The sequence below is a fragment of the Bacillus rossius genome, chromosome 18, assembly GCF_032445375.1.
Source record: "Bacillus rossius redtenbacheri isolate Brsri chromosome 18, Brsri_v3, whole genome shotgun sequence".
Lineage (NCBI taxonomy): Eukaryota > Metazoa > Arthropoda > Insecta > Phasmatodea > Bacillidae > Bacillus > Bacillus rossius.
Genome location: NC_086345.1, coordinates 10,941,166 through 10,953,240, shown reverse-complemented (window position 1 = coordinate 10,953,240; position 12,075 = coordinate 10,941,166). Strand labels below are relative to the sequence as shown.

Below are 12,075 nucleotides of genomic sequence, written 5' to 3'. Positions count from 1 at the left end.
TTTTTTTAACACTTCATTCTCTGAGATGTGTAAGGTAATGAATCGTCATGTTAGAAACACTATCAAATGGATACCAGATGATGTTGCCACGAAGCTGATACTTTAAATTACTCGCAGGAGAGTGTTCTTTAAGGAGCACTAGTCCTGTATAGCGTACGTAGTGTTTTTACATTTTTTTAACACTTCATTCTCTGAGATGTGTGAGGTAATGAATCGTCATGTTAGAAACACTATCAAATGGATACCAGATGATGTTGCCACGAAGCTGATACTTTAAATTACTCGCAGGAGAGTGTTCTTTAAGACGCACTAGTCCTGTATAGCGTACGTAGTGTTTTTACATTTTTTTAACACTTCATTCTCTGAGATGTGTGAGGTAATGAATCGTCATGTTAGAAACACTATCAAATGGATACCAGATGATGTTGCCACGAAGCTGATACTTTAAATTACTCGCAGGAGAGTGTTCTTTAAGGAGCACTAGTCCTGTGTAACGTACGTAGTGTTTTTTACATTTTTTTTAACACTTCGTTCTCCGAGATGTGTGAGTTAATGAATTGTCAAGTTATAAACACTATAAAATGGATACCAGATGATGTTGCCACGAAGCTGATACTTTGCATTACTCGCTGAAGTGTGTTCTTTAAGGAGCACTAGTACTATATAACGTACGTAGTGTTTTTTACTCTTTTTTAACACTTCATTCTCTGAGATGTGTGAGGTAATGAATCGTCATGTTAGAAACACTATAAAATGGATACCAGTTGATGTTGCCACGAAGAAGATACATTGAATTACTCGCAGGAGTGTGTTCTTTAAGGAGCACTAGTACTGTATAACGTACGTAGTGTTTTTTACATTTTTTTAAGACTTCGTTCTCTGAGAAGTGTGAGGTACTTAATCATAATATTAGAAACACTATAAAATAGATAGCAGATGATGTTGCCACGAAGCTGATACTTTGCATTACTCGCTGGAGTGTGTTCTTTAAGAAGCAATAGTCATGTATAATACGTAGTGTTTTTGACGTTTTTTCAACACTTCGAACAATGAGTAGTGTATGGTTATAAATAGTCAAGTTCGAAACACTATAAAATGGAAACCAGATAATGTTGCCACGAAGCTGATATTTACATTACTTGCTGGAGTGTGTTCTTTAAGAAGCACTAGTCCTGTATAGCGTACGTAGTGTTTTTACATTTTTTTAACACTTCATTCTCTGAGATGTGTGAGGTAATGAATCGTCATGTTAGAAACACTATAAAATGGATACCAGATGATGTTGCCACGAAGCTGATACTTTCATTACTTGCAGGAATGTGTTCTTTAAGGAGCACTAGTCCTGTATAACGTACGTAGTGTTTTTTACATTTTTTTAAGACTTTGTTCTCTGATATGTGTATGGTTATAAATGGTAAGTTCGAAACACTATAAAATGGAAACCAGATGATGATACCTCGAAGCTGATACTTTGCATTACTCGCTGGAGTGTGTTCTTTAAGAAGCAATAGTCCTGTATAACGTACGTAGTATTTTTGACTTTTTTTCAACATTTCGAACAATGAGTAGTGTATGGTTATAAATGGTCAAGTTCGAAACACTATAAAATAGAAACCAGATGATGTTGCCACGAAGCTGATACTTTCATTACTTGCAGGAGTGTGTTCTTTAAGGAGCACTAGTCCTGTATAACGTACTTAGTGTTTTGGGCATATGTTTAGTATTTCGAACTCTGAGATGTGTATGGTTATAAATGGTAAGTTCGAAACACTATAAAATAGATAGCAGATGATCTTGCCACGAAGCTGATAATTTGAATTACTCGCAGGAGTTTGTTCTTTAAGAAGCACTAGTCCTGTATAACGTACGTAGTGTTTATCACATTTTTTTAAAACTTCGTTCTCTGAGATGTGAAAGGTAATGAATTGTCAAGTTATAAACACTATAAAATGGATACCAGACGATGTTGCCTAGAAGCTGATACTTTGCATTACTCGCTGGAGTGTGTTCTTTAAGGAGCACTAGTCCTGTATAATGTACGTAGTGTTTTTTTCATTTTTTTTTCACTTCATTCTCCGAGATGTGTGAGGTTATGCATCGTCATGTTAGAAACACAAAAAAATGGATACCAGATGATGTTGCCACGAAGCTGATACTTTGCATTACTCGCATTTGTTTATTTAAGGAGCACTAGTCCTGTATAACGTACGTAGTGTTTTTTACATTTTTTCAACACTTCGAACAATGAGTAGTGTATAGTTATAAATGGTCAAGTTAAAAAACACTATAAAATGGAAACCAGATGAAGTTGCCACGAAGCTGATAATTTGCATTACTCGCTGGAGTGTGTTCTTAAAGGAGCACGTGTCCTGTATAACATATGTAGTGTTTTTTACTCTTTTTTAACACTTCATTCTCTGAGATGCGTGAGGTAATGAATCGTCATGTTAGAAACACTATAAAATGGATACCAGTTGATGTTGCCACGAAGCTGATACTTTACATTACTCGCATTTGTATATTTAAGGAGCACTAGTCCTGTATAACGTACGTAGTGTTTTTTACATTATTCAACACTTCTAACAATGAGTAGTGTATAGTTATAAATGGTCAAGTTCTAAATACTATAAAATAGAAACGAGACGATGTTGCCACGTAGCTGATACTTTGCATTACTCGCTGGAGTATGTTCTTTAAGGAGCACTAGTCCTGTATAACGTACGTAGTGTTTTTTACATTTTTTTAAAACTTAAACTCTAAGATGTGTGTGGTAATGAATCGTCATGTTAGAAACACTATAAAATAGAAACAAGATGTTGTTGCCACAAAGCTGATACTTTGCATTACTTGCAGGAGTGTGTTCTTTAAGGAGCACTAGTCCTGTATAACGTACGTAGTGTTTTTGAAAATTTTTTAACACTTCGAACAATGAGTACAGTATGTTAATAATTTGTAAAGTTCTAAACACTATAAAATGGAAACCAGACGATGTTGCCACGAAGCTGATACTTTGCATTACTCGCTGGAGTGTGTTCTTTAAGGAGCATTAGTCCTGTATAACGTACGTTGTGTTTTTGCCTTTTTTTCTACACTTCGAACAATGAGTAGTGTTTGGTTAAAATTGGTCAAGTTCGAAACATTATACAATTGAAACCAGATGATGTTTCCACGAAGCTGATACTTTGCATTACTCGCAGGAGTGTGTTCTTTAAGGAGCACTAGTCCTGTATAACGTACGTAGTGTGTTTTCCATTTTTTTAAGACTTCGTTCTCTGAGATGTGTGAGGTAATGAATCGTCATGTTAGAAACACTATAAAATGGATAGCAGATGATGTTGCCACGAAGCTGAAACTTTGAATTACTTGCAGGAGAGTGTTCTTTAAGGAGCACTAGTCCTGTATAGCGTACGTAGTGTTTTTACATTTTTTTAACACTTCATTCTCTGAGATGTGTGAGGTAATGAATCGTCATGTTAGAAACACTATAAAATGGATACCAGATGATGTTGCCACGAAGCTGATACTTTGAATTACTCGCAGGAGAGTGTTCTTTAAGGAGCACTAGTCCTGTATAGCATACGTAGTGTTTTTTTATTTTTTTAACACTTCATTCTCTGAGATGTGTAAGGTAATGAATCGTCATGTTAGAAACACTATCAAATGGATACCAGATGATGTTGCCACGAAGCTGATACTTTAAATTACTCGCAGGAGAGTGTTCTTTAAGGAGCACTAGTCCTGTATAGCGTACGTAGTGTTTTTACATTTTTTTAACACTTCATTCTCTGAGATGTGTGAGGTAATGAATCGTCATGTTAGAAACACTATCAAATGGATACCAGATGATGTTGCCACGAAGCTGATACTTTAAATTACTCGCAGGAGAGTGTTCTTTAAGACGCACTAGTCCTGTATAGCGTACGTAGTGTTTTTACATTTTTTTAACACTTCATTCTCTGAGATGTGTGAGGTAATGAATCGTCATGTTAGAAACACTATCAAATGGATACCAGATGATGTTGCCACGAAGCTGATACTTTAAATTACTCGCAGGAGAGTGTTCTTTAAGGAGCACTAGTCCTGTATAGCGTACGTAGTGTTTTTACATTTTTTTAACACTTCATTCTCTGAGATGTGTGAGGTAATGAATCGTCATGTTAGAAACACTATCAAATGGATACCAGATGATGTTGCCACGAAGCTGATACTTTCATTACTTGCAGGAGTGTGTTCTTTAAGGAGCACTAGTCCTGTATACATACGTAGTGTTTTTTACATTTTTTTAAGACTTTGTTCTCTGATATGTGTATGGTTATAAATGGTAAGTTCGAAACACTATAAAATGGAAACCAGATGATGTTGCTACGAAGCTGATACTTTGAATTACTCGCAGGAGTGTGTTCTTTAAGGAGCACTAGTCCTGTATAACGTATGTAGTGTTTATCACATTTTTTTAAATCTTCGTTTTCTGAGATGTGTAATGTAATAAATTGTCAAGTTATAAACACTATAAAATGGAAACCAGACGATGTTGCCACGTAGCTGATACTTTGCATTACTCGCTGGAGTATGTTCTTAAAGGAGCACTAGTCCTGTATAACGTACGTAGTGTTGTTTTTTTTTTTTTAAAACTTAAACTCTGAGATGTATGTGGTAATGAATCGTCATGTTAGAAACACTATAAAATAGAAACCAGATGATGTTGCGACAAAGCTGATACTTTGCATTACTTGCAGGAGTGTGTTCTTTAAGGAGCACTAGTCCTGTATAACGTACGTAGTGTTTTTGACATTTTTTCAACACTTCGAACAATGAGTAGTGTATGGTTATAAATGGTGAAGTTCGAAACACTATAAAATAGAAACCAGACGATGTTGCCACGAAGCTGATACTTTGTATTACTCGAAGGAGTTTGTTCTTTAAGGAGCAGTAGTCATGTATAACGTACGTAATGTTTTTTACATTTTTTTAAAACTTCGTTCTCTGAGATGTGTGAGGTAATGAATTGTCAAGTTATAAACACTATAAAATGGATACCAGATGATGTTGCCACGAAGCTGATACTTTGCATTACTCGTATTTGTTTATTTTTTAAGAAGCACTAGTCCTGTATAACGTACGTAGTGTTTTTTACATTTTTTGAACACTTTGACAATGAGTAGTGTATAGTTATAAATGGTCAAGTTCGAAACACTATAAAATGGCAACCAGATGAAGTTGCCACGAAGCTGATACTTTAAATTACTCGCAGGAGTGTGTTCTTTAAGGAGCACTAGTCCTGTATAACATATGTAGTGTTTTTTACTCTTTTTTAACACTTCATTCTCTGAGATGTGTGAGGTAATGAATCGTCATGTTAGAAACACTATAAAATGGATACCAGTTGATGTTGCCACGAAGCTGATACTTTGCATTACTCGCATTTGTTTATTTAAGAAGCACTAGTCCTGTATAACATACGTAGTGTTTTTTACATTTTTTCAACTCTTCGAACAATGAGTAGTGTATAGTTATAAATGGTCAAGTTCTAAATACTATAAAATGGAAACGAGACGATGTTGCCACGTAGCTGATACTTTGCATTACTCGCTGGAGTATGTTCTTTAAGGAGCACTAGTCCTGTATAACGTACGTAGTGTTTTTTACATTTTTTTAAAACTTAAACTCTGAGATGTGTGTGGTAATGAATTGTCATGTAAGAAACACTATAAAATAGAAACCAGATGATGTTGCCACAAAGCTGATACTTTGCATTACTTGCAGGAGTGTTTTCTTTAAGGAGCACTAGTCCTGTATAACGTACGTAGTGTTTTTTACATTTTTTCAACACTTCGAACAATGAGTAGTGTATGGTTATAAATGGTGAAGTTCGAAATACTATAAAATGGAAACCAGATGATGTTGCCACGAAGCTGATATTTTGTATTACTCGAAGAAGTTTGTTCTTTAAGGAGCATTAGTCCTGTATAACGTACGTAGTGTTTTTGACTTTTTTTCTACACTTCGAACAATGAGTAGTGTATGGTTAAAATTGGTCAAGTTCGAAACATTATACAATGGAAACCAGATGATGTTTCCACGAAGCTGAAACTTTGAATTACTCGCAGGAGTGTGTTCTTTAAGGAGCAATAGTCCTGTATAACGTACGTAGTGTTTTTTCCATTTTTTTAAGACTTCGTTCTCTGAGATGTGTGAGGTAATGAATCGTCATGTTAGAAACACTATAAAATGGATACCAGATGATGTTGCCACGAAGCTGAAATTTTGAATTACTCGCAGGAGAGTGTTCTTTAAGGAGCACTAGTTATGTATAACGTACATAGTGTTTTTTCCATTTTTTTAAGACTTCGTTCTCCGAGATGTGTGAGGTAATGAATCGTCATGTTAGAAACACTATAAAATGGATAGCAGATGATGTTGCCACGAAGCTGAAACTTTGAATTACTTGCAGGAGTGTGTTCTTTAAGGAGCACTAGTCCTGTATAACGTAAGTAGTATTTTACATTTTTTTAACACTTCATTCTCTAAGTTGTGTGAGGTAATGAATCGTCATGTTAGAAAGACTATAAAATGGATACCAGATGATGTTGCCACGAAGCTGATACTTTGAATTACTCGCAGTAGTGAGTTCTTTAAGGAGCACTAGTCCTGTATAACGTACGTAGTGTTTTTTACTTTTTTTTAAGACTTTGTTCTCTGAGATGTGTGAGGTAATGAATCGTCATGTTAGAAACACTATAAAATGGATACCAGATGATGTTGCCACGAAGCTGAAACTTTGAATTACTCGCAGGAGAGTGTTCTTTAAGGAGCACTAGTCATGTATAACGTACATAGTGTTTTTTCCATTTTTTTAACACTTCGTTCTCCGAGATGTGTGAGGTAATGAATCGTCATGTTAGGAACACTATAAAATGGATAGCAGATGATGTTGCCACGAAGCTGAAACTTTGAATTACTTGCAGGAGTGTGTTCTTTAAGGAGCACTAGTCCTGTATAACGTAAGTAGTATTTTACATTTTTTTAACACTTCATTCTCTACGATGTGTGAGGTAATAAATCGTCATGTTAGAAACACTATAAAATGGATAGCAGATGATGTTGCCACGAAGCTGAAACTTTGAATTACTTGCAGGAGTGTGTTCTTTAAGGAGCACTAGTCCTGTATAACGTACGTAGTGATTTTTATATTTTTTTAACACTTCAAACTCTGAGATGTGAGGTAATGAATCGTCATGTTAAAACACTATAAAATGGATATTAGATGAAGTTGCCACGAAGCTGATACGTACTTTAAATTACTCGCAGGAGTGTGTTCTTTAAGGAGCACTAGTCCTGTATAACGTAAGTAGTGTTTTTGACATTTGTTTAGCATTTCGAACTCTGAGATGTGTATGGTTATATATGATAAGTTAGAAACACTATATAATGGAAGCCATATGATGTTGCCACGAAGATGATACTTTGCATTAATCGCAGGAGTTTGTTCTTTAAGGAGCACAAGTCCTGTATAACGTACGTAGTGTTTTTGAGAATTTTTTAACACTTCACAATAAGTAAAGAATGTTAATAAATTGTCAAGTTCTAAACACTATAAAATGGAAACCAGACAATGTTGCCACGAAGCTGATACTATGAATTACTCGCAGGAGAGTGTTCTTAAAGGAGCACTAGTCCTGTATAATGTAGATAGTGTTATTTACATTTTTTTAACACTTCGTTTTCTGAGATGTGTATGGTTATAAATGGTAAGTTCGAAAAACTATAACTTGGAAACCAGACGATGCTGCCAAGAAGCTGATAGTTCGCATTACTCGCTGGAGTGTGTTCTTTAAGGAGCACTAGTCCTCTATAACGTACGTAGTGTATTTTACAAATGTTTAACACTTCGTTCTCTGAGATGTGTGAGGTAATTAATCGTAATGTTAGAAACATTATAAAATGGATACCAGATGATGTTGCCACGAAGATGATACTTTGCATTAATCGCAGGAGTTTGTTCTTTAAGAAGCACAAGTCCTGTATAACGTACGTAGTGTTTTTGAGAATTTTTTAACACTTCGAACAATGAGTAGCGTATGTTAATAAATTGTCAAGTTCTAAACACTATAAATTGGAAACCAGACGATGCTGCCACGAAGCTGATACTTTGAATTACTCGCTGGAGTGTGTTCTTTAAGGAGCACTAGACCTGTATAACGTACGTAGTGTTTTTTACATTTTTTTAACACTTCATTCTCTGAGATGTGTGAGGTAATGAATCGTCATGTTAGAAACACTATAAAAAGGATTGCAGATGATGTTGCCACGAAGCTTAAACTTTGAATTACTCGCAGGAGTGTGTTCTTTAAGGAGCACTCCTGTATAACGTACGTAGTGTTTTTGGCATATGTTTAGTATTTCGAACTCTGAGATGTGTATGGTTATAAATGGTAAGTTTGAAACACTATAAAATGGAAACCAGATTATGTTGCCACGAAGCTGATACTTTGCATTACTCGCTGGAGTGTGTTCTTTAAAGAGCACTAGTCCTGTATAATGTACGGAGTGTTTTTGACATTTTTTCAACACTTCGAACAATGAGTAGTGTATGGTTATAAATGGTAAGTTCGAAACACTATTCCTATAAAATGGAAGCCAGACGATGTTGCCACGAAGCTGATACTTTGTATTACTCGCTGGAGTGTGTTCTTTAAGGAGCAATAGTCCTGTATAACATACGTAGTGTTTTTGAGTTTTTTTTTAGCACTTCGAACAATGAGTACAGTATGTTAATAAATTGACAAGTTCTAAACACTATAAAATGGAAACCAGACGATGTTGCCACCAAGCTGATAGTTTGCATTACTTGCTGTAGTGTGTTCTTTAAGGAGCACTAGTCCTGTATAACGTACGTAGTGTTTTTTACATTTTTTTAACTTTTCGTTCTCTGAGATGTGTGAGGTAATGAACCGTCATGTTAGAAACACTATAAAATGGATACCAGATGATGTTGCCACGAAGCTGATACTTTGAATTACTCGCAGGATTGTGTTCTCTAAGGAACACTAGTCCTGTATAACGTACGTAGTGTTTTTGGCATTCGTTTAGCATTTCGAACTCTGAGATGTGTATGGTTATGAATGGTAAGTTCGAAACACTATAAAATGGAAACCTGGTGATGTTGCAACGAAGCTGATACTTTGCATTACTCACATGAAAATGTTCTTTAAGGAGCACCATTTCTATATAACGTACTTAGGTTGTTTTAAATATTTATAGCATTCCGAACTTTGATATGTTGAGGTTATGAATGGTCAGGTTAGAAACACTTAATAATTTAAACCATATGTTGTTGTTAAGAAGCTGCTACTTTGCATTAATTGACGCATTGTGTTCTTAAAAAAGCACTAGTTTTTGTATTACATACATAGGTCTTAATAAAAAAATTTTTAGCACTTCAAACTTTGGGATAAATTATTTTCACTTAGTCCCTTGTTGCATTAACTTCCTACAGATTATTTTCGCCATGTACGATAATTACGGTACGATTTTCTATTGTAAGCTGAGCTTCGAAGCTAACTTATCCTCAGTCATTACCACCACGACTTTATTAAATGACACGTCAGGGAATATAGGGGTATTTCATGTTTTAATATTATGCTTTTAAGATATCTTAAATTAGACAAAATTACTCCCCTCCCCTAAAATTTGGGTCTACTTAGCGATATTGATATTTCATTATCAAACAAATTATGTCTTTACATGTTAAAACACAACGCGGTGTTTTCAAATATAATACTGTGCATAAATTTCTACAAAACTTCATGAGTATGAAAAATTACAGTTGCAGGAAAAATGGGAAATTATGCATAGCAAAATATTTGTATCCAAAATTAACTAAACCAGGTGGTACTGTAGTCTACTTCGTGATACCAGAGAAAAAATCATGGGTGGGGCGATAAGTGGCATTCTATAGTTTACGTGCACTATCTGTTGAGTAAACCACAAACAACTTCCAATTAGTACAGTTGGAAAGGTGGGATGCTTAAGCACGGCCAGTCAAATAGTAGCAAAACATCTTTTGTTAAATATGTAGTTCGGCGATGTGTGTTGAAAAAAATTTGTAAAATCCGAAAATACTTTTATTCTATGCTCATTAACTCAATCTTTTTCAATAAACCCGGCGGAGATAAGAAATTCCAAATTCTTTAGGAGATATCGAATTTTTTAATTATCGTCACAATACCTGTGCATTCATGCGGCATCACCATTGTTTCTTGTTTACAATGGCAAAGGAATTTTACGCACCTCTAACTTGGGTGAGTTTTTAATGTTTTATTTGTTATTTGGATATTGTTGCGCAAGTAATAAGTAAAAAAAAAAAAAAAAAAGTGAGTTCCTACTGTTCATCCTTTGTCCCGGTTTGTTAGGTCAGGTCAGTTACATTATAAATACTTTAAAACTAAACAACCATTAAAATTAATTCATATTATTTTTAATGTCCGCATAGTTTGAAAGTATTTATAATGTAAACTGACCTGACCTAATCGACCATTTTAATTCATTAGACATTCTCGAACACACGGCAAAATAAAAAATTGTCGCGGTCAAATGATTGCACAGGTCTTGTATTGCAAAATAAGAATGGCAATGTCTCCTAAGTATTTGCAATTTATCTCCGCCAAGTTATATGAAAAGAGGAAGTTAAAAAGCATAGAATAAAAGTATTTTCGGCATTTAAAATTTTTTTCTTTAACAAATATCGCCCAACTACATATTTACCAAAATCTGATCTCAAGAGTACAAAGGTTTTATAATAAGTAGCTAGGACATGTCAGTGCAATAGTCCACCTTGTTTGACAAATTTTGTTCCAATAAAAAAATAATCCTAAGAATTCGTGGTTAGGTTCAGTTAGATGCATTAAAAATACTGTGCGTGTGAACGGTTTCTTAGGTTAGCTGCACTATAATTCCTGGCTATACGTTCAAACAATTTCAACGTATTATCAGTATAACTAACCTTAACCGAATCTAACCTACAAACCAAACAATTGAACATAATTATAATATAGTTAACCTAACCTAATCCAACCAATCGTCCACACAATGTATTTTTAATGAAAATAATCTACAGACCATTCTTACGATTATACAGTATTGTTAAGTAGCCAAACTAACCTACTAAAACTCAGTTGATAGTTAATATGGTAAATTACAAGTAAACGTAATTAGTATATTAAATTGCTTTTTACAGAAAAAATTATTGGTAAAAATAGAAATAGGCGATACCTTTTTCATATTTTTAAAATGTTTTTAACAATGATATTTTGTATAGACAAACAGCTAACAACACTATCAAAAGTTACAAGAGGTTTGTTTGACTCGAGGTCTCTTTTTGACCTGTCAACTCTCGGGTGCGCCCTTGTCAGGAAGCAGTATGGCGGATGGTCGTTTTACTCGCGGGGGCAAGTTGCTCTCAGGTCACTCAGGTCATGCTCTCGATGCTCCTCCTCTCGAGGAAGAGTTGCGAGGGCAAGTCGTCTGCTGGTTGTTTTGGCGCGACTTTGACGATGGAGTCAATATGTTATCAAGCTACATTTGGTGATGACGGTAATATTTTAATTAGATGACGACATTGAAGGGGAAACACATTTTAATATAACTTATTTGGCGTCCTTTATTTAAAAATCACAAGATTTGCAATCGTTTCCTAGTACAGGTTAGCTTATGCATACCACAAGCGGTTTAAAGTCAAAAAGCAATATTTATATATTTTTACCTTCATCGGGCACTCTCATAATTTGTAGTCCAATATGTGGTAAATCAATAACAACTTCATATTCATATGAATCTTCATTTCCAAACAAATTTCTCACGATGTCTGCTATATTTTCCGCCATCATTGTTTAACAACAAATAGCGTTTTCTTCGTGTATTAAAAGTTACCGACTCTTTTTGCCCTCAGGTCAACTTGCTCCCAACTCTTTCAACTCCCAAGGAGCACGAGAGACCTCGAGTTAGAGGTGGGTCGAAAAGTATCAACCTAATACTTTGTCACTGATACGCGCCTGTATCAGTAACCGCAAACGAGTA

The 12,075-nt window shown here is 35.0% G+C and overlaps 1 protein-coding gene across 3 annotated transcripts in view; it reads right to left on the bottom strand.

Annotated features, from left to right (window-relative positions):
• LOC134541314 (gastrula zinc finger protein XlCGF17.1-like) overlaps positions 1–11,617 on the bottom strand; it is a 95,318-nt gene extending 83,701 nt beyond the window's left edge. For all 3 annotated transcript variants that reach the window (XR_010076602.1, XM_063384715.1, XM_063384717.1), the window contains exon 1: positions 11,272–11,617. Coding sequence is in view for 2 of the 3 variants with exons in the window: in XM_063384715.1 (XP_063240785.1) it covers positions 11,272–11,280 (9 nt within the window). In the remaining variant the exon portion in view is untranslated. The remainder of the gene's footprint in view (positions 1–11,271) is intronic.
• Positions 11,618–12,075: the final 458 nt, after the last annotated feature.